Source organism: Plecotus auritus, assembly GCF_963455305.1.
Source record: "Plecotus auritus genome assembly, chromosome: 8".
In the NCBI taxonomy this organism is placed as follows: domain Eukaryota; kingdom Metazoa; phylum Chordata; class Mammalia; order Chiroptera; family Vespertilionidae; genus Plecotus; species Plecotus auritus.
The window spans coordinates 60,018,891-60,042,317 of NC_137782.1; the positions used below are offsets into that span (position 1 = coordinate 60,018,891).

At 43.4% G+C, this 23,427-nt stretch overlaps 1 protein-coding gene across 4 annotated transcripts in view; it reads left to right on the forward strand.

The window, feature by feature from the left end:
- Window positions 1–724: 724 nt before the first annotated feature.
- NDRG3 (NDRG family member 3) overlaps window positions 725–23,427 on the forward strand; it is an 82,421-nt gene continuing 59,718 nt past the window's right edge. For 2 of the 4 annotated variants that reach the window (XM_080686239.1, XM_080686241.1), the window contains exons 1-2: window positions 13,085–13,190; window positions 19,564–19,664. In XM_080686239.1, the coding sequence (XP_080542365.1) occupies window positions 19,608–19,664 (57 nt within the window). In that variant the 5' untranslated portion in view covers window positions 13,085–13,190; window positions 19,564–19,607. Of the gene's footprint in view, window positions 878–13,084; window positions 13,191–19,563; window positions 19,665–23,427 lie in introns of those variants that run through there. The other 2 variants (XM_080686240.1, XM_080686238.1) reach the window with 2 other exon arrangements.

Here is a 23,427-nt window from a genome sequence, read left to right on the forward strand (position 1 = left end):
AATTTTTTTTTTTACAGTAATATCAATTTGCAAGGTGCATCTCTTTCTGTCGAGGTTGGTAATTGAAGATTCTTCCCAGTTGGCATCTGTACTTAATGTTGAAAGGTGGTGTCTGAGGGCTCCCCTTCTGGCATTCCTCACGTCATTTAAAATGAGGTTTCCCTTTATTAATTATCACAAGATTAACTAAATTATAAACTCTTTTGGGAAAGGGATTTAGCCCTGCACATTTTGGTATTACTTACATTGTTGGGTCATTGAAGCTTACTATGTGTTATCATTTTGAAAAAAATATGTCATTTTCTCATGTTGTACCCAAAAAAGGTACAGCAGGCAGTTGTAATAGTGATGCAATGGAGGACTGAGTCTTGGATTGTTCTTTAAAGTACTGTGCTCATTCACCATCATTTGCTAAGCCCCTTCCCCGTGCTAAGCACTGTGCTAGTGCCATGTGACCTTGGGTAACAATGCTCTGGGCCCAAGTGAAAGGATGCCATGCTCTTATACAAGGGCTCTGCGGGGCTTCGCAAGGATGAGCTGTGGAAGGCAGGGGGCAGCACTCAACGCCTTTCCCTCCGGGTAGTCCTAGTTAAGGTTCTCCGAGGAGACTCCTCAGCCAGAGAAACTACATCCAAGATGGCACCGCGAGGCGCTCCCGGCCCAGCCCCATCTTGGTAGTTCCCGAGGTGGGCGGGACCACACGCCGCGGCCCGGCGGCCCCAGCGCGCCTGCGCGGCCGCAGAGCCTCCCCCGCCCCTCGCCGCCGCCGCCGCCGCCGCCGCCGCCGCCGCCGCCGCCGCCGCCGCCGCCGCCGCCGCCGCCGCCGCCGCCGCCGCCGCCGCCGCTACTGCACTGACGGCGGGGACCCGCGCCTCAGGTGAGTGGGCGCTTCCGCCCGGACGCGCGGCACTGCTCGCGGGGGTGCGCTGCTTGAGGGGGTGTCGCTACCCTTGCCTCTTTCTTCCCCACCTGTTCTCCGCTGCGCGGTGGGGCCCCGGTTCGCGCTGCTGGGTTTCTCCGGGTCCTCCCCGGTGCCCCCCTCCCTCCCAGCTCGCCGCACTGGGGTTAGCCCGGCCTCCCTCGGGCGCTCCTAGAGCTCAGGCTGCGGGCCCTGCGGAGGAGCCGCGGGCGACAGCGTGCAGGCAGCAGGGCTGAGCCTCCGGCGCCCCACACCCTCGGTCGCAGGCACCCACCGCAGGCGCGACCCCCTTTCTCGCTCCTGCTCTGCCGGCGGGCCTCGGTGGGCCTCGGTGTGCCTCGGTGTCGGGCACCATCTATCCCGGCCGCTCCAGAGCCAAGGAGGCTTGGAGATGGGCGGTGAGCTCCCTTTACACCCGTGCGTCCCCCCATGCAGCAAAGAATCCCCTGTGGCGCGACCCCACGACGACCCCGCGAGGAAGGGGCTTCGTCACCCCTCTTGACAGATGAGGAAACTGAGACAGAGGTGAAGTGCCTGCCCAAGGTCACGCGGCTGGCAAGAGGCACGGACTGGCTTTTGCCTCAGGGTCTCTGGCCAGGACAGTTGGAATTTGATCTTGAACCTTTAAAATAATTTGAAATACACTTATCTCTGGATTTGCTTCTTCAACGTCATAAAAGACTGCAAAAACAGTATTTTCTTGTTGAAGTACAATTGCGGTGTTGCTGTAATAATAGTAGTGTTATTAATAAGAGCCAGGGATCTTGCTAAACATTTCATTAAGATTATCTCAGTAACCTCAGCATTTCCCAATCCAGTGTGTCCCTTGCATTCTTTTCATGCACCTTTTTTTCTGCGGAGCTGGCCTCCCTGTCACAGGTAGACTAGGAGCCTTATGGCTTGCAGTAGGGAAGCTCTCCCCTGGTGGCTTACTGGCAGAACTGGGGTAAGCCTGGTATGCCTGCATCCAGATTTCCCCCCTAGCCTGGCCCCCAGAGGATATAATTAGCCTTCCTTTTCTGGCTGCCAGGACAGCAGGACTCGGCTAGCTGGGCTGGCTGGATGTGGAGGTGACAGAGCAGATTTGGCGAGCACTCACCTCATTCTGGGACTTTCTGGCTCTAGTCCAGCATTGGGCTTGAACATCTTAGTATTTAAATTAAAACGAGAAAGAGCATTGACAGAGTGCCATTGAATATAAGAAGCTACCATGATTTAAAGTCCCAAAGGGAACAGCTGTAAATGCATGTGAATGCTTCCTCCCAAAAATAACTAACTCAAACTCAAACTGTCTTTTTTTTCCTTAGTAAATTCCTCTTAACACACTTCAGAGTTCTACTGACTCACCAGCTTCTCTGTGGAGCCTTCCTTGCTTGATTTTCCCAATTAGAATTGCACACAAAGACAATAAAACTATTAGCCCCTTAAGGTCAGGGACCATCTTTGCAGCTTCAAGTGCTTAGTAGCTCATAGTAGGCCTTTGGTAAAGACTCGGTGAATTTTTGTTACTCCATTTCGTTACTCCGAGTGATGTTTTCTTGCTGCCTTTCTGTACTTCCTACTTGCCCTTTAATTTCTCTTTGCTGTCCCTGCCTTTGTGTTATTTTTTCCAGTTTTATTGAGAAATAATTGACATATATCTCTGTATAAATTTAAGGCGTACAGCATGATGATTTGACTTACATACATTATTAATTGATTACCACAGTAGGTTCAGCTAACATTTATCTTCTCTTAGATATAATAAAAAGAAAGAAGGAAAAAAAGGGAACCTTTTTTTTTTTCTTGTGATGTCCTTCCTTTTAGATCCACCACTCAAAGGTTTCTAGTCCACCCTGTTTCTGAAAATTTGCAGATAAGAGTGCTGCATCAACAAGCCTGTTTATTAACCCCAACACTGGAGTTGATATAAGTGTACAGAGCAGTTTATATTTGCATCTTATAGAAAGGTAGCCTGAGGCTTGTGGTCTTTTAGTCTCTCTCTAAATGCTTAGATTCATTTTTACATTTTTTGCCTCTGGTGGCTGACTGCCCCTGGTGCTACCAGAGTAATCACAATTTTTACCATAAATCATTTCATAGTATTTGTAATAATAAATATTCAAAAGGGTCCTTGGGGAGACAGCATATCTGTACATAGGTTCTCTACATAAATGAGGCTTTAAAAAGAGTTTTTCCAAATAATTTTCTGCAAATATATTAAGCTTTTATGTGGAAGACATTATGCTAGGAATGGTGGAAGATTCACCATTTAAAAAACATGGTTCCTGTTGAAAGAGCTTGCTAGCTAACTGGGAAACACCATATCATAAAACTCAAGTCAGGTCTAAAAATTGCCATAATAGCATTACAAGCAAAGCAATATCCTATATAATAAAAGCCTAATATGCAAATTGTCCCCTTGGGTGATCGTTCCACCTGGAGTTCAACCACTCACTATGACTTGTGCTGACCACCAGGGGGCGTTGTGGAACATGGCGAGCGTTGGTGACGCTCTGGGACCTCTCGCTGGCTACCTGGGGACGGAGGGCACTGGGACGGAGGCACGGTGAGAATGCGGGCTGGTGAGAATGCGGGCTGTCCACCAAGCTCGCTCTCACTCCTGCTACCCTTCCCCGGGACGCCAGGGCTCATGCACCGGGGAAGCCTCTGCGCTCAGGTGTCGGGCACCCATAAGCAGCCCGCCCTGCACCCGTGCAGCCTCTTCCAAGTGAGCCGGGCCGCAGCCACCAGGACCACAGGGGCCAGTCGGGCTCCCCGTGGGTTCGCGCAGGAGCCAGTCTGCGAGGCCAGCCGGGGGAGAGCGTGCTGCCTGCCTGGCGGCCCAGAGGCCCACGCTGCGCCCTGGCCCACAGTGTCCGGCTGCGCTTACCACATCTCCGCATGGGGACTTGGGCGCCGTGACTCAGGTGGAGGGGGGCGCGTGGGGGCTCAGGGTCCAGGTGCTGCCCAGGGCCCAGAGGTCAGCTGGGACCTGCCCTTCCACACCAGAGGCTCGCGCTTAGATCGCTGGCCAGGCCTAGGGACCACACCCATGCACAGATTTTGTGCACCAGGCCTCTAGTGAAAGTATAATGGAATAAGATGTCCAACATGGGAACATTTCATAAAATCATACATTGTTCAGGCCGAAAGGAGGCATCAAGTCATTGAGTTCAAACTCACTTTTACAGCCTTCATGCTAAACTTGTTCGAGTTCACAGACCCAGGGCTCAAACTTGAAATCTAGACTTTTATTCATTAAAGGTTTATGAATATTTCAGTGAATTCATCCTTAAAGGCATTAACCAGCAACCCTATGAAAATTCCATTTATGTGCTTAGAGCAGAGTTGAGGAAGAGATAACAAAAATATGATTCATGTTTTCAAGGAGTTTATGGTCTCTTGGGAAAATATTCTCCAACAGGTCGTAATAGGTGTGTCAAGGACTTTCAGGTCCAAAGATTTATAGCGTTTTGGGTTTACTGCAGAACTGGGTGTCAGGTAATCTATTATGAAAGGCCTTTTTAATAGTAAGAACCATTCTCTGCTAATGAAGACAGTGTGTACCTAATTGTTAACTCCTGTGATAGAGGGCCTAGGTGTGGCATAGGAGTTGGAAGAGGTGCAGGAGGGATTAGCTGTGGCAGTGAGAACACTTTGGGGAGGAGTTAGGACTTTCTGGGCTTTGACGGATTGGTAAGGTCAGACTTAATCAAAAGGACAAGGAAAGCATTTTGAAGATAACAATGCTTGATGTGCTTAAGGAACTGTCGTCCAGGGTGACTTGACTGGGTGAGAGCAGTAGTTCTCAGCCTTTAGTGCACTTCAGAATCACCTGGAAAGTTTATTAAAACCCACAATGTCTGATTCAGGCCATAGGTTTAGAGTGGGGCCCGAGAATTTGTATTTCTAACAAGTTCCCTGATGATGCTAATGCTTCTAATCCAGGGACAACACTTTGAGAATCACTAGATTAGAAGGTTGAGAAGGTAGTAACAGAAACTATCAAAGAACTTGTTCCAAAAAAAGTGTGTGTGCGTGCACATGCATGTGTATAGGTGCATGTTATATACCAGCATAAGAGAGTTCTGGAAATACACATTCTAAACTGTATTAGTAGTCAATTCTGGAAATGGGATTTTTTTAGGTGGTTGGAGAATTCACTTTTTACCTAATACCTTTCTATATTTTTGCATTGTGCACATATTGCTTTTGTATTTTTAAAAAAAAGCAAAAGTCCTTTTTGAAGATGTATACTGTACTAAAATATTTATGGATTAAAAAAGAGCTTGCTAAAGTAATCTGGTATCACACAACAAACATTTTTAGAATGTTTGCTGTATGCCAGATGCTGCTAGGATCTGGAAATACAAAACCTTTGCTAAAATTTGCAGTCTGGTGATTGAGATGGGCAGATAACAGCTCTACTGAATATCATGTGAGCTTCATAAGAGTAAGGATGAAGATTTAGCTCTGTTGGTGGCAGATAATAGACATTTGGTAAATGATGAATGAATGAGCAAATCCAGACAAGAAGTGAGGACAGTCAGAAAGAAGGACAAATGGGAGATTCTGGAGGAAAAATTGACAAGTCTGAAGAGGGATGTTGAAAGGAAGAGGTATGTCAAGGACTTGCAGGTCCAAAAAATGATAGCATTTTGGATTTTACTGCAGAACTGGATGTCAAGTCATCCATACTGAAAGGCCTTTTTAAACCCTCCCCAACCCATCCCTTTTTAAAGAGATGCTTGGAAATGGCACATAGAAACTAAACCTAGATTTATGAGTACATGTTAGATTTCAGGGCTTTCTTTGCTAAATTAAAGTATTTTATTTTTTTATATTTTTATTGATTTCAGAGTGGAAGGGAGAGGGAAAGAGAGAGAAACATCAATGATGAGAGAGAATCACTGATAGGTTGCCTCCTGCACCCAGCCCCCTATTGGGGATCAAGCCCGGGAAAGTGTTTTCTTTAATCACAGTGCTAATTCTGCTGTGTTTATACCCTTTACCTACAATCTGGCCATTAAATATTTAATATGTGAAATTAACTGAGATACGTGGAGAATGTTTAAATACCAGACAAAAAAGCGTTGTATTATGTCTTTTGATCTTACCTTTTCATTGAGAGGAATGGTATAGTGACTCAAAATTCTGTCATGTTTCTCACAATGCCTCACAGAGTTTGACATTATCAGTCCCAAGTAAATGTCCATTGTTGATAATTGAATGGGGTGTACTCTGGAGGAAATATGGCTTTGTTGCATTCTGAGTTGAATGCTATGTAGATACTATTTACTTGATCAAACAGGCTATGCTGTTACACTTGATTGCTATTAAGGAATGTGAAATATGGAGTAGGCATTCTCCCTAACTTTTTGTGTGGAGGTGCTGCTGCATTTTATCTTCCTCGGAGGTTTAATATACGAAAATTAATTTCTCAAAGTGGGTGTGTGGCTTACTCCAGGCTTGGGCTGTGTTATTAGACTATAATCTCTTTACCACCAGAAAGACCTATAGTCTACACTTTGGGGTTTTCAAGTGATCAAGTGAAAATTTCTGCTACAGCCACTCTTCACACTTGATTTTATTATTTATTAAGATTTTTTTTTGTTGTTATATGTTTTTCAGTATTTTATTTTAATCCTTACCGAGGATATTTTTTCCCATTGATCTTTAGAGAGAAAGTGGAAGAAATAGGGGGTGAGGGGAGAGAGAGAGAGAAAAAAACATTGATGTCAGAGAGACATGTTGACTGGTTGCCTCCCGCACTCGAGACTGGGGATGGAACCTGCAACCGAGGTATGTGCCCTTGACCAGGAATCGACCCATGATCCTTCGGTCCAAAAGCTGACGCTCTAACTACTGAGCAGCTGGTCAGGGCAGTATTATTATTATTATTATTTTATAGATAATGTTTCAGGTTTGAAGACTATAGCTGTTATTTGGGGGGAACTTGCAGAGTGATCATCTAAAAACAAACATAATAAATCAGGGGAATAAATTGTATGTCACTCATAAACACAGTGTGAAGTTGCTTCCCATCTATAATGCTAACCTAAGATTAGCAGTCATATGATAATTTTTCCAGAAATACTATTTGCTTTTAAAATAGACATGGTTGTTTATTTAAAATGACAGTTTCATCTTTAGAATGCTTCTACATTTTTAAGTCTGAATTTTCATCTTATGGTTAAAATGGAATACTTTTTAAAATTGTGACATTTTAGCTCTAAAACTCGTTATGTGAAGCCATAATACTAAGCAGAGAGAAAAAAAGAGGAATCAGGCTATTGTCTCGTTCTCCCTGCAGTTGAGAAAGCTTTGGGGACGGGACCCCTCCTGCCATTCTTCAGTTGTTGTTTTTTTAAATATATATATATATTTTTTTAGAGAGAGAGGGGAAGGAAGAGGGAGAAAGAGAAACATCAATGTGAGAGCCGACCATCGATAGACTGCCTCCTGTATGCCCCCCCCCCACCACCACCAGGGATCAAGCCAGAAACCCTGTGCCCTGACCTGGAATCAAACCAGCAACCTTTTGATGCATGGGACGATGCTCAACCAACTGAGCAACACCGGCCAGGGCTTCAATTTTTGAGGATGTCGAATCTTTTAACTCTGGTAGTATCCTGTTTACTTGAAGATGTCCCATCTTGTAAACCTTTGTGTTGAAAGGTGGGTTTAACCAGGGTATTGACTAAAATGTGACTTTGGATGATTAGGAAGCCCACAGTGTTGCTTTTCAAATACCCCCAGATAGGTGCAGTTCTCTCCTATTAATTAAAGTAATAATGCTAATACCTAATAATACCCAACTGTGTATTAATGATACCTGAACTTTATATGGTGCTCTTCAGTTTCAAAATTACTTGCTCAATAAGATCCTGGTAAATTCCAGTAGCCAAACCTGAAAAAATAAGTAGAAGAATTAATGGTTAGTTGGCATCAAGTAGGAAAAGTTGTTTATAGAGGCCTGCCCAAGTTCTAGGCTGCTCACGTTCACATCCTTATTCTGCAGTCCACTAGCTATGTGACCTTTAGCCTATTACAAAACCTCTCCAAGTATCAGTTTTTTCTTCTATAAAACAGGAAGGATTACAATTACAGTACCTATTTTACAAGTGTGTTGGAAATAAAATGAAATAATGAATGGGTAAAGTGCTTATCATGGTATCTGGCATATAGGAACTGCTTAATAAATTAAGCTAGTATGAGAATTAAGTACTGCATTTTAGGACTCTGGTTGTTCTTTACCTCCACTCGGGTTGTGTTAAAGAACAAATTGTTTTCAGGGATTCTGCCTTATAGCTGGTAGGAACCCAGAGCACATACCAGGGCCTTGCCAGCAGTCGCTTTCTTAGTATCCTGAGCTGCATTTTTCAAGAGTGGAAGGTGGAGGGTAGTGCTTCTGCTTCTAGAGTTCCTTTACTATGACCCCCATGTTAGGGCTTCCGCTGGTTGATGAGTGTTTGGAGTTTTGAGAAGACCCCTGGATGGGCATTGTTTTGTTCTAGTAGTTGCTTGTACCAGTATTGGATAGGATGAATATAGTATAGTACAGACTCAGTTTTCCAGCTTGGCAATCTTTGCAAACTTCCTTTTTACCACCTGCTGCCAGAATCCAGGAATCACACAGTGGGAAGGCGGGCCTGTTGTAAATGGTGCTGCTGCTGCCCTTTTCAGAAAAACACAAGGTGTGGATGGCCCTTATCCAAGGCTGTGGACCAGAATGGCTGTTTCCTGTTAAAATGAGGGTCTGTAAGCATGCTTTAGCAAATACCTTTAATCACTTTCCTCCCCACCTTTGCTTATGGAATAGAATCTCTGAGAGTATTTCTTCTGGTGAAGAGGAACTCAGACTTCCCTTTATGTAGTACAAAAACTAAGCGAGTTGTATTTTAAGAAGTCATTGCTTCTTTCATGGAGTTGGGTGGTTTGGCTCGTTTATTATGCTTTCTGGGGAGTCTCCTGAGACCCTTTCCTTTCCTAAGGGCCTCCAGGAGACAGCAATGAAACCAACATCTATTACCCTATCAGTGGTTCTCAACCTTTCTAATGCCTCAACCCTTTAATACAGTTCCTCATGTTGTGGTGACCCCCAACCATAAAATTATTTTCGTTGCTACTTCATAACTGTAATTTTGCTACTGTTAATGAGTGGTAATGTAAATATCTGTGTTTTCCGATGATCTTAGGCGACCCTGCTAGCGGTTCTCAACCTGTGGGTCACGACCCACAGGTTGAAAACCGCTGCTGTTAATGAATCGTAATGTAAATATCTGTGCTACTGTTAATGAATCGTAATGTAAATATCTGTGTTTTCCGATGGTCTTAGGCGACCCTGCTAGCGGTTCTCAACCTGTGGGTCACGACCCACAGGTTGAAAACCGCTGCTGTAGAGCCTAGGACCATCGGAAAACACAGATATTTACATTATGATTCATAACAGTAGCAAAATTACAGTTATGAAGTAGCAACGAAAGTAATTTTATGGTTGGGGGTCACCACAACATGAGGAACTGTATTAAAGGGTTGAGGCATTAGAAAGGTTGAGAACCACTGCCCTAGATGCTTGTGGGGATGCTTAAGCCAGTAGTTTTATGATTAGACTAGAGGCTCAGTGCATGAAATTTGTGCACAGATAGGGTCCCTAGGCCTGGCCGGTAATCAGGGCCGATCTGTGGGGCATCCGACGGGGTGATTGGGCCCCCGCTCACCTGCTCCGCCATCCCACCACAGTCCTGCTCTCATCAGGGCTGACAATACCAACATTGCTGCCCGCTGCCAGTGATGCCTCACTGTCACCTGCCATGTTCCGTGCCGCCCCCTGGTGGTCAGTGCACGTCTAACTCCTGGTCAGTCAAACTCCTGCCCCTGGGGACAATTTGCATATTAGCCTTTTATTATATAGGATTAATTCAGGCTTTAACCCTGGCAAAACTTGAGAGTGAAGTCATCAGGTAATTGTGCTTCTTATAGACCAGTGGTCGGCAAACTCATTAGTCAACAGAGCCGCAGTTTGCTGACCACTGTTATAGACTGATGTATGGAATTTAGCCCAGTACTCTGAGATATTTCAGAGCCTGGAATAGGAGGCCAGATGCCAGTCCCAGCCCCTCACCTAAACGGCTGTGTGAATTTAGGCAAATAGCTTAAATTTCTAGGCTTCTTTTCGCATCTGAGGATGAGGGCATGACTGTAGGCCAGTGGTTCTCAGTCCTAGTTGCATGTAGGAATCATTTGTGAAGTTTTAAAAACAATACCAGGGCCCTACCCTAGCCCGATTAAATTGGATCTTCAGAGTTGGAGTCTGGGTATTGCTCTTCTTCAAAGCTCCCAGTCTTTCTAACGTGTAGCTAAGAACTACCAGGTTAGATGACTATGTATTAAGCAATAGTGTCATTCTGCTCAGGAACCCTCAGTGGTTGTTCATACATAAAGTCCCATTTATGTGCTCTGTGTTCTGACCAGTCTTGTCTTCTTTCCCAGCTACATTAATCTTTTTGGTGTCTTCCTGGATATGTCTTCCTGGATATATTTTGTACATTTGGTTTTTTCCCACCTCTGATGTCCTTACCTGGAATGTCCTCTTCCCTTATAACAATCCAAAACATAGCCATTCAAGGCCCATCATTCTTATCTCCTTTGGGGAACTCCTGACCATTCCAGTCCTCAGTTATTTCTCCCACCTCTACCCTGGTTCCAAGCTTTGTTTAGCTCTGAGTAAATGCAGTGAACAGTAGATGCAGTGTAAGATGTGATACTAAAGCAACATTCTGTCCTCTTGGGGAGGTGGGACACATGGCAGTGCCATTGGTTTGACTTCTACACTATTAAATAGCCACACGATACCTTGTATTGTTGGCTATCTCATTATGTGTGTATATCCTGTAAATATATTTTGTAAATATTAGCTGATGAATAATTTTCTCTGACCTGACTTCAATGGGCATTTTTAGCCTTATCTCCTATTTCCAACCTTCTGCTCTTCTGATCAAACTGGATCATTTTCTAGCAGACCTGTACTTTCTCATCTCCTTGTGTTTAAGTTACCCTCCCTTTCTAGAATTCCTTCGTAGTCTTACCCTCCCCACCTACAGGAATTTTATCTACACTTTTTTATTTTTAATGCTCACCCGAGGATATGGGGTGGGAGTTTATGGTGGGGAGACGGGGGTGGGGGGAGGAAGGGAGAGAGAGAGAGAAACATCCAAACATCTATGGGTTACCTCCCTTACTGGCCCTGACTGGGAATCATCCTAGGTATGTCCTGATCAGGAGTCGAACCCGCAAACTCCTTGGTCTACGGGAAAATGCTCCAAACAATTTAGACACTGGACCAGGACTTTATCTATTCTTCAAGGTCCAGTTCACATGTTACCTCCTCCATGAATCTTTTTCTCTGCATCTACAACTGTATTAACTGACTTTTGCCCTAAACCTCCATAATCCTTAGAGCAGTGATTCTCAACTCAGCCTCAGCTTTGCCCCCCAGAGGACATTTGGTAATATCTGGAGAAATGTTGGGTTGTCACAATTGTTGGAGGCAGGTGATACTGTCATTCAGTGGGTAGAGGCCGGGATGTTCCTAAACATTCTATGTACATGACACTCCCCTACAACAAAACATCTGGTCCAAAATGTCACTGCTGCCGAGGCTGAGAAACTGCCTTCGAGTTTGCTTGGAACTGTAGTGGTTTGTTTATAAACTTAATCTCCCCTATTTAATTGAATTAATGGGTGAAGGCAAACTCCAGTCCCAAATCTTGGCTTTCTTGTTATTAATTTCATATTAGGGTTTAATCCTCGAGCCTGTGGCCTGATCTTAACCACTCAGTGTAATTTAGGACCAGAGATAAAGAGGTCCTCAGTGTGGGGTGGGTGCAGTGCAGTGAGGCAATCTGCTGAATGTCTCTCCTTTTTACCCCCAAGTCTTTTAATCTGTGATAACCTGGGAGGCAGTATGATACAGGACATAGAGAAAGCATTGGGATCAGGAGAAAATTTGGTGTCAGTCCCAGCTGTTGCATTTATTAGTTACATTGTTTCGGTCACTCCGTTTCAACCTCTTTAAGCCTCAGTTTCCCTATCGCTGCAACAGATGCCAGTGCCCCGTGTTTTCCCTCACAGTACCTTCGTGATCATCCAATGAGAGGTCAGGTGTAAAGGTGCTTTGTAAATTGTAAAGTGCTATACTAATTACTCATTTGGCCACTGGTTTATAGGTAAAAAGAGAGGATGTGCGTCAGCTTGCTGTAGGAGCACCACTGTCTACCTTCTCTGTCAGTTCCCTGGCCTCTTCCTGCAGCTTTTCAGCCATAACTATTTCAGCACCAGCTTCAGCTGGCCCTGTCCAGCTCATTTTCTCAGTATGCCTCTTTGTTTACAGCCTTCATCCTGTTTTGGTTTTCTCTCTGCATTCTTGCCAAAACCAAAAGTGATTGACTTTGCCTCTAGAATACAAACGAGTGGCCTGGCATCAAGTACATCCTGGCAAAGCCTGATGAAGACCACACAAATTACCTTCGTCCGGGGAAAGCTACATAACAAGACAGCTTGTAGTTTAGAAAGCCAATAGTATATATAGTCCCTTATTGCCTTTTTTCAGTAACAAAGCAGTGTTTTTAAGCATGGGAAATCTCAGTGAGCTTTCTCTGACTAAATGGACACAGTGCAGAGTGAGATAAAGCCTGACACCCTCATATCCCTGGGGTCAGACCATGTGCAACTTCCCACTGATTTGCAAGTGACCTTCAGCTCGTCTTTGAACCTAATCAGGTTGATAACTGAGTGACCTCTTAGGATTGCAGTACGGAATCAAATGAGGTAGGGGACCGGGGAACTCTTACCCTGGGGGAGAATGTAAAATCAAAACACTACATTTACAGGGAGCTTCTAGGTCACAGAATGTCAGCCCTGTCAGGGGCCAAAAGGTCATCCTGCCCAACCTCTTCCCTTGACAGGTGGAGGAATTGAGGTCTAGAAAGGAAAAATGCTTTTCCCAGTGCCACTCAGCTAGGTAGGGGCCCTCCTGGGTCTGGAGTCCACATCTGATGTGCTTAAGAGCTCTTTCCTTGACTGGAAGAATCTGGGCACCCATTTTTTTCTGCATGGGCAAAGGTTGAACTCAGAAATATGTGTGTGTGTTTTTTAATATATATATTTTTTTATTGATTTCAGAAAGGAAGGGAGAGGGACAGAGAGATAGAAGCATCAGTGATGAGAGAGGATCATCGATCAGCTGCCTCCTGCAAGCCCCGCACTGGGGACCAAGCCCGCAACCAAGGTACATGCCCTTGACCGGAATCGAACCCAGGACCCTTTAGTCCACAGGCCAATGCTCTATCCACTGAGCCAAACTGGCCAGGGCAGAAATATGTTAACGTAAGAAACATTCAAACCTGTAAAGCAAGCATATCAAACTTGTTTGAGGCATGTGACCCACCAGCCGAGAGTTTGACATGCTTGCTGTAAAGAATTTTTGTGAGTTTATTTGAGCCAAACTGTTGACAGTTGCCTGGAAGCAGAATCTCAAAGTATTGTGATAATGCTCCGGAGAATGGCAGTTTTTCACCTTGTTTTATACATTACAATCAAAAGAGGAGACGTATAATGAACAACATAAACTGATGAACAAAAACAGTTCCAGAGACAGAGAAACATCAATCAGACGATCAAACCTCGGAGGGAAGGTAGGGGAGGGTGGGGTAAGGGGGAGAGATCAACCAAAGGACTTGTATGCATGCATATGGGCCTAACCAATGGACACAGACAACAGCGGGATGAGGGCATGAGTGGGGGGAGTGGGGGGGGGGGGGCAATGGGGGAAAAAGGACACATATGTAACACCTTAATAAAGGAATTGAAAAAAGGAAAAAAAAAAAAAAAGGAGACGTAAGTGGGTTACATGAAATCCATTGGTGATAGATTAGGGAAGTGGGAGAAAGCAAAGCGGGGAGGTGGATTGGATAAGAAGTAAAATGATAGCCCAGCTGGCATGGATCAGTGGTTGAGCATTGACCTGTGAACTAGGACAGCGGTCACCAACAGGTGGTCCATGGACCACTGGTGGTTTGTGAGGTCCGAAAGGTTGACAACCATTGAACTAGGAGGTCACCGGTTTGATTCCTAGTCAGGGCCCAGGTTGCTGGCTAGATCCCCTGTAGAGGGTGTGCTGGAAGCAGCCAATTGATGATTCTTATCATTGATGTTTCTATATCTCCCTTCCTCTCTGAAATCAATAAAGATATATATATATTTTAAAATGATAGCCGGTTTTGCTCAGTGGATAGAGCGTCGGCCTACGGACTAAAGGGTCCCAGGTTCGATTCTGGCCAGGGGCACATGCCCAGGTTTCGGGTTTGATCCCCAGTAGGGGGCGTGCAGGAAGCAGCCCATCAGTGATTCTCTCTCATCATTGATGTTTCTATCTCTCCCTCTCCCTTCCTCTCTGAAATCAATAAAAATTTATTAAAAAAATAAAAAGTAAAATGATAGACACATGCTTCTTTTACATAGGTGGGTACAGGATAGTTACACAATAACAGTGAGGGGATTTGTGGTCTCCCCCCTGGTGCATTGGTTGTGCCCCGAGGGGTCCGGAAAAAGGGAAGTTACTCCGACATACCAAAGGTATGTTATCTTAGACGCAAAAAGACAATAGGCTCAATTAAGATCAAAGTTGATACAGGCCTAGGACAGAACTACCCACCTTAGACTACTTTTTAATTTTAAAAGTTTTAATTTCATACCATACTTTGTGGTTACTTTAGGTCTTTGTGAGTTTGCAAGGCTGCCACGCAGGCCTTCCCAGAGCTTATCAGGGTAGCTAGCATGTGGCCCCTTTTTGTCCACAAATATATTGTTGGACTTTGTTTAAACTGTGTTCTACAGAGCCCTAGCTGTCTCATCACTTCAACCAGTGCCCCTACATGTTTTTCTGTTCTCTATTTCAGAGTTTTGGTGCAAAAATTAAAACTCAGTAGTTTTGATCTTTAAAGGTCCTCTCAAGTGCTAAGTTTCAGACCATCCTAAGAACATTTTTGCTTACATTTCAATTCAGAAATGTCAGTTTCTGTATTTCTAAAAGGTAATAGTCATGGGCTTTTTTTTTTTTTTTTCTTTTTAGCATGGAGAACTGAACCTCATTTTTCCTAGGTTTTAATACTATTGACTTCCACTGTCAAAGATAATGTCTCCTTCGTCTTCCTTCCCCCCCGCCTCCTTTCCTCCAGTATTTGACAGTTTTCTCCCCTTTCATGTGAACTTCTCTTCTCCCTTCACTTCTTTGACTTTGTATTTCGGCATTACCTCTTGCATCTCTTGAGCATTTTTTCTTTGTTGCTTATTGGTTCTGCTTTCTTTTCTGTCACTGAGTTGTCTTCCCGAAGAACCCAAGGCCTATAGCTCCTGCACGTCTCTGGTTTGGTGAGTGCTGTAGGGGAGGAAAAATAATTTTCCTTCTACCCTTCTGGCTGGCCTAATAATCAAATTGACACAAGACAGATTAACAGGAGAAAAACAAAGTTTAATAAAATGAACATCTCCTGTATACATGGGAGAGATCCAGGAAAACTAATGAGTAACTCTCCAAAATGTCAGCCGTCACCTTAAATACCACCTTCAGCTAAAGACAACAGGTATTGGGGGGGGAGAGTCACTTCTGGGAAATTACCCGGCAAAGCACAATAAATAAGAATAAGATTGTTGTGTAGAGTTAAGTCCATGTCTTCATCATTGTCAGTAAACGCAGGCCTGGTATAGTGAGGAAAACACTTCTACAGATGGAAGTACCCTTCTACAGATGTAGATGTCCTTTTACACTGTCCTTCTACTTGGTTTTCAGAGCTTTTCCCTTGTCTGCTGTTTCTTAAAATTAATCAGCCTGAAATAATCAATATTCCAAAGAGGCATATTTTGGGCTGGCAAGCTCTGCTCTCCTTTAGCACCTACTCAGATTTTCCTCACTAAATCTCACTCCACTCTGTGCCCCAACCCTGGCATGTGCCCTGACCAGGAATCGAACTGGTGACCTCTTGGTTCATGCATCGACGTTCAACCACACTGGTCAGGCTTTATTTATTTATTTATTTATTTTTTTGTGATAACTCTTAATGTGGGCCAGGCTCCTAGATAGTTGGGGGCAGGGGAGCTTGAAATAATCCATGTACTACTTACGCACATCTTGGGGTGGCTTGTTCTGAACCCCTACAAAACCTTGGCAAAATCTGACTTCTCTGACCTCACAATGTTTTTATCAATTTTATACCCCCGATTTCCTTTCTTTCTATCTGTGATTTGAATAACGGGGTCAGGCTCTTTTCACCTGCCAGCTAGATTTCTTTCTTTTGTTTCAACATATCTTTATTGTTGAAAGTATTAAAGATGTTTCCCTTTTCTCCCCCATTGACTTCCTCCACTTCCCATCAACTAGATTTCTGTACTAAAGTACTAAACTCTATCTTTCTCCAGTACATTTCCCTTCTAATTAGTCTGGTCTGTTGAATCTTTTCTTTTTTGGGGGGAGGGGGGAGGTGGGGACGGCTGTTGAATCTTTTTGAATTCCCATCTGAAATCGTTTTTAGAAGGCAGGATAAAATTAAATTAATAGTCTTTCTCTGTCCCATTCTCCTCATCTCTATTAGGGATTGATGGGTGCTAATAATCTAGCCTTTCTGTTCTTCATCTCTTCAACTCAAATGATCTTCACTCCTCATATGATGAGGTTACTTATTGGACTGTCATTACTCAAAGCTTGATTATGCCTAAGATCCTGAACAAGATATCCAGGTGATTGTCTGTTTGAGGCTCACTGTTCTAACAACAAGCAAGAAATAACCATTGTTTCTAAAACTGGTTACCAAGTAATAGCTGGAATTTTGTCTCTCTTTCCCTACTCGTTCTCCTAATCCTCAGCTAACTGCTGAGATATTGAGGGCTTTTTTGCTGGTGTGATGACTCAAACCTTCATTCTAAGGCATCTGAGTTACAGAATTGCTCTGGGCTTCTATTACCTTTACTTCCAGGAGGTGGTGCCCCTGTGACTAGAGGGGAAGAAACTTGCCCAGGGTTCTACAGCCAGTAGATAGAGCCTGGTGTTGACATTATGGTGGGAAAAGCAAAGGCTTTTAAATCCTTGCCTTGTTACTTAGATGTGGGATATTGGAAAAGTCACTTAACTTCTCTCTAAGCCTAAGTTTCTCAGCTTTAAGAAATGAAGATATCTACCCAAGAAGACTGTGATGAGGATTAAACATAAGGTGCTTAGGTTATAGTCCCCGCCCCCTTTTCCCCCCCCTAGCTATTTGGTATCAGGCTTACTTCTTCAGTTCAAGGATGGCTGGCTTTTACTTTTCAGACTTCCCTTTACCTCATAAAGCTGGGAAAGAGGGTTAACATTTTGTTATTTACTGAATTTATAAAATTTCTACTAGCTTTTTAAAAATATCCCTTAGTTCCAGGATGGATCTGGCAGTCATATCATTTGTGCAAAGGGAACCTCAGTCTTCAGATTCCCCAGGAGGAAGCCAGTCTGTGTTGCTGGGAGATCTGGAGATGGAATTTTCCACCATGTGGTCTTAGTTTTCTCATAGGTGTTAAAAAGCTGTTCATTGGCAAGGGCTCAGAACAATGAGAACTAAGCAAAAATTGAGTCTCTAGAAGAATGCCTTAGGTCCCCTTTAATGTGGAAGGTGAACATCTATTGTCTTATTGCCAATTCCTAAGTCACACTCTAGCAGCTTCCTGTCCTGCATTAAGTCTGCACTGGACCCAGCTGATAGGGACAGCCTTCTTATTTAATTTGTGCCTTTATTTAAGTGTTTGTCCTGGCCCAAACATCACATCATCACTTTTTTTTTTAATCTATAAATTGGATGGGAACACAGTGAATGCCAGTCACTTTGGACCTGAGGGCAGCTCAGGCTTTCCCTCTGTTCCCAAGGTTCTTGGACAGGCCTTCTATAGAGTCACATTTGAGTTATCAACATTTTGAAGTATCCTGCTTGCAAGTGAGTGAGTTAAAGTAGGGAATAAAGCAGGTGGGTTGGAAAAACATTTTCAGGAAATCACCATTTTACATGGGAAAAAAGAACAAATGGAAATAGATGAAATCTTAACAGTAGTTGTCTTTAGATGGAAGGACTAAGTAAAATATCTTTTCATTATTCTGTGGTTTCCACATTTTCTAAAGTGAGCATATATAGTATTGCTTTTATAATAGGAAAAAGAACTTTAAAATCGCCATTTAAAAAATATATTTCTTTATTGATTTCAGAGAGGAAGGGAGAGGGATAGAGAGAGAGAAACATCAATGATGAGAGAGAACCACCCATCAGCTGCCTCCCCCAACCCCCCTACTGGGGATCGAGCCCACAACCCGGGTATGTGCTCTTGGCCGGAATGAAACCTGGGACCCTTCAGTCTGCAGGCTGACGCTCCATCCACTGAGCCAAACCAGCTAGGGCAGTGGTTGGCAAACTCATTAGTCAACAGAGTGGCAAACCGCAGCTCGCGAGTCGCATGTGGCTCGCGAGCCGCAGTTTGCCGACCACTGAGCTAGGGCGTAAAATCGCCATTTTAAATTATTGGTAACCAGTGAAGTCCAATTGAAAAGTAGCCACAGTTTATAGTGTGATTAATAAACACACAAGTAGATAGCAGGTAGGCCAATGTTTTTAGAGTTAACTGGGTCAAAGCATCACTGCAAAAGAGAGAATTGTAGATGCTGGCTGAAATTTGTGATAAAAGATTCAAGCCATTCCACCTCCTTTTGAAATGTAACTGGTAGAAAACAAACTAAGTCCGGCCACCGTGGCTCATTTGGTAGAGCATTGTCCCAAGCACCAGAAGGTCACTGGTTCTATTCCCAGTTGTGGCACATTGCCCAGGTTATGGGCTTAATCCCCAGTAGGGGGCATGCAGGAGGCAGCCAATGTTTCTATCTCCCTCTCCCTCTCTGAAATCAATAAAAACACTTTTTAAAAAATCAGTTTAAAAACAAACTAAAATTTTCAGCTTTTGAGCATTCAGTAGCTTAATCAAGTTTATAGGATGCCTGGGATCTGAGAAAAGAATCATGTTCTACAGGAAACTTAAATTATCATCAGGCTTGTGCTCTTTAAGTGGCACAAATGTCTGGGATGCTTATGATTGGCATGTGGGGTCCATAGTTTGAAGAGTGTTCATGTTTGGCATTCTCTGGGTCCTTGGAAGGAATGATAGAAGTTATGGATGGGTGTTGCCCACACTCGGGGGAGAAAGGGGTTGAATGTGAGTATCAGGAGGCAGAGATCATAGACGCCACTTTGAGTCTGTTTGCCATACTATCTAGTTTCCTGTGTCTTCAGCACCCTGAGCAGTGCATGACTCATGCTAACCTCTAACATTTGAATGAATGGAAGTAATGGGACTATTATATTTCCAACTCCTGGTTGAAATATTTTTCATTGAGAGAAAGGAAAAGAAAGAAAAAAACACACAAGAGATCTGTTGTTCCACTTATTTATGCATTCATTGGTTGACTTGTATCTGCCCTGACCAGAGATAGAACCTGCAACTTTGGTGTGTATCGGCAGGAAGCTCTAACCAACTGAACTACCTGACCAGGTCCCACCTCCTAGTTTAAGCCTTTTTCTTCACTTCCTTCTCTTCTGTTCCAGAGTTACTGATTTATTTTTGAGAATCCTCTACTTTCATCTTCCTCATGGATGAACTTCAGGATGTTCAACTCACAGAGATCAAACCACTTCTAAATGATAAGGTAAAGACTGCTCTGTTTTCACTAAAATTTAGAGACTATTCTTTTCACTAAAATATCTATTCTTCTGCGATTAATTCATTTCTATGTTATCTAAATAGTAACTAACTCAAAACATAGTTAGCTTGACTTTCTATGGAGGGAATACTTTTTAAAATATATTTTTTAACCATCTTTTTTGTGCCTTTCCACATTTTTCTTTCCTTCTACTCTGTTTCCACTGGCCAAATTGAATCATGTTATCCTTGAGATTTTCCTGCTTTTCAGATAGAGATATTAAGGGAAAAAATAATAAGGCAAAGTTAAGTAGAAAGTATGAGAGTGGGCTTTGACTTAAAATACAAGTATCTTAAGTTTCAATTTCTTTTTTTTTTTTTAATATATTTTTATTGATTTCAGAGAGGAAAGAAGAAGGGAGAGAGAATCATTGATGGGCTGCCTCTTGCACGCCCTCTGCTGGTGATCGAGCCCACAACCTGGACATGTGGCTTGACCGGAATTGAACCCAGAACTCTTCATTCTGCAGGCCAATGCTATATCCACTGAGCCAAACCACCTAGGGCTTGAGTTTTAGCTTTTGTAAGGAAAACTTAACATCCACGGCCAGTGAAGTGCATAGGCTACAACACTCTCCCTACAGTTTGTCAAGTATATGATGGGACCCTTCTGCCAATGTGGAGGTTTTCATCCAGGGATGCCTGGATGTCAGGAATATGCCTCATTTTTATTTTAGTGTTAGAGAAGTACACAAACTAAAGACCAGTGTGATATAAGTTACCAAAAAGCTAAGAAAGGCTTATCCTCTCTCCAGTCCCACTCCATTCAGTAAATGTGCCTGAAATTCCTTTTTTTCAACCCTCTTTTGGTTTATTGTCATTGTCCCCTATTAAAATACTCTTGTAGCTTGGTGTGACTGACTACATGGCATTCTTTCCTGAGGAAAGTATTGATGAATAGTGAGAGTAAAATGGGTGAGGTTGGGATGAGGGGTACACCAAAAGACGTTGTTGCCTATTACCTTTTTTTTGCTGAAAGGAAGGCCCTTCACCTACAACTTCTATGGCTGATGACTTACTATGCATTTTATTAGTTTGCTGTTGAATCTTATCAGCTCCATTTTCTCTCCTGTGACATCATTTCCATCTCCACTTCATTCCTTCCTTTATCTTTCACCAGGTTTTTTGCTCTTTCCCTTGACAAACTATACACTTAGTTTAGCCACCTTTGGTTTATTCTGCTGCTTCCCCCTCATGTTTTTTTAAAAAAACAACCTCCTTTAAGTACTGTCTTTTGGTGCATATGAAGGGCTATCCCCAAAATGATGTGCCACAAAGAGGAGGAAGGAAATAAAATCTTCTGTAAAGTTTATGCATAGCCACAGAAATGAAGAGTTACAAGGCAGGTAGGTAGCCAGTTTAGCTTCTGGAAGATCGTAGTCTATCCTAAATCTGGCTGATCACCAGAATCAACTGGGGAATTGTTTAAAAATACAGATTGCTGGGTTCCACTCTACACCAACTAAATTGGAATCTGAGGGGAGGAGAATGGGACACACACACCTACACCTCTGTGATCAGTGTTCCTGCTTCTTGGAATTACTTGGCGAGATTTAAAAATTACCAATGTGTTGGCCCTACCTCCAGAGGTTCTGATTGAATTGTTCTGCGGTGTGGTTGAGCTTTTTAAAAACCTCCCATCATTGCCCTGCCCTGGTGGCTCAGTTAGTTGAAGTGCCATCTTGTACACCAAAAGGTTTCAGGTTTGATTCCTGGTCAGGGCACATACCTAGGTTTCAAGTTCAAACCCCAGTTGGGGTACGTACTGGAGGTAACTGATCGATGTTTCTCTCTCTTCCCCTTCCTCTCTTAAAAAAAAAAAATCAATAAAAACATATCCTCAGGTGAGGATTAAGAGAAAAGAAAAGGAAAAAAAAAACCTCCCATAATTGAGAACCGAGCCTAAAGTGATTAGCCAATGTAGGAAATCCATGACCTAATGGGTCTCAGATATTTGAGGACTGGGACACAAATCAGAGGAGGACCCTTTCCTAACCCTGGAAGTCCACAGGATGCCTGAAGAGGCACCTGTACAAAAGGGTTGCAGGATTGACTAGATAGCTCATAGAGAAAGTATATGGAAAAGTGACTGTTACCATAGAAAAGCATTGAATTAACTTCTGGATCCTCCTCTCTGAGGCCACAATGATGCCTTGGCTGTGTCTGATGTGTGCCCAAGTTCTGTGGACAGAATTGTGCCCCTCTTACCCAAATTCATATGTTGAAACCTCCCCCCCCCCCATTGGCTTTATTGAAGATAGGCCTTTAAGGAGGTAATTAAGGTTACATGAGTTCAAAAGAGTATAGCCCTCTTTCAATAGGATTGGTGGCCTTTTAAGAAGAGGAAGAGAGAGAGAGATAGAGATGGCTACTTTTTGAGGACACAGCAAGATGCCTCACTTCCTAACATCTGTTAGCTCCTCTTGGATATGCCTGTGCCGTTCCTACCCACTTCCCATGCTCTCTCTCTCCCTAAGAAGTGCTCCTATCCAGTCATTGTGCATGAGAGTCCCCTGCTCCAGTGAAGCTTTTTAGAAGTAGATTGGCAAGAGGTCCTCTTTGGATGGGGGCATTCCCAAACAAAGAATTCCACCCCAGTTAGCGCCTCCCCCACCCCCACAATATATCAATGCTTCTGCTTTTGCCGAGCAAGTGGGTGCTTTTGCATACCCTGTGAACGGCATAATGATAATGCTGCTTACCCATTATTTCATTTCATCCTGCCAATAGCTTGGTGATGTAGGACACACAGATCAACTATTCCCATGTTGCTGGTGAGGAAATTAAGGCTAAGAGAGGTGAACTGGCTTACTCTGATTGAGTAAGAATGCCTTCTGCAGAGTCTTAACACTACTACTGTTTTGGGCTGGAGAATTATTTATTGTGGGAGACTGTTCTGTGCATTGTAGGGTATATCCTTGGCCTCTACCCACTCACTGGATGGCAGAAGCACCTCCCCAGTCGTGACAGTCAGAAATGTCTCCAGATAGTGTCAAATGTCTCCTGAGGGGCAAAGTTCTCCCCAGTTGAGAGCCATTGCTATTAAAGGATAAGCCTTCAGGTTTGAATAGGTATAGATAGATGTCTTGAGTTTTTTGTTTTGGGGGGAGTTTTTTGTTTTTTTTAACCTATAAGTACCTTTTAGTGCCAGATGCTTTACATACCTTCTCTCTTTTAATTATTAGAGTATCCCTCTGAAGTAGATAGTATTATTCCTCACTTAGCAGATGAAAACCTGACTGAAAGAGTGGCTTGCCCAGTCAGTAAGTGGCAGAGCCAGGACTAAAACTTACATCTTTCTTACTCCAAAACCTGAGGCCTTTCCACCATGTTCACTCTGTAGGTGTTTTGGCATCAGCTCTGTGGCTTGCCCTGTCTCTTTCAGTTCATCTTTCTCTCCATTCTCCTCATAGATATATTCTCATACAAAGACATCACTAGACTCCTCCTGGCTTCAGGGAGCTAAAGGAAGTCTAGACCCAATCTAATATGGAGAAATTTGTCCTGAGATGACTATGAGGAAGCATTCTCAAAATAGCGTTAAGTGAGGCTTTTCTCGGCTCAGAATTGTGAAGAAGTGGATAATTTTTTGTGCTTGTTTTGGCTCCAGTGATGAAAAGAAGCACCCACTAGCACTTTGCTTTGGGAGGGCAGAAATTGCACAACCATGTGAAATGATTTTTTTAAAAATAGCATTTAACCATTTTCAC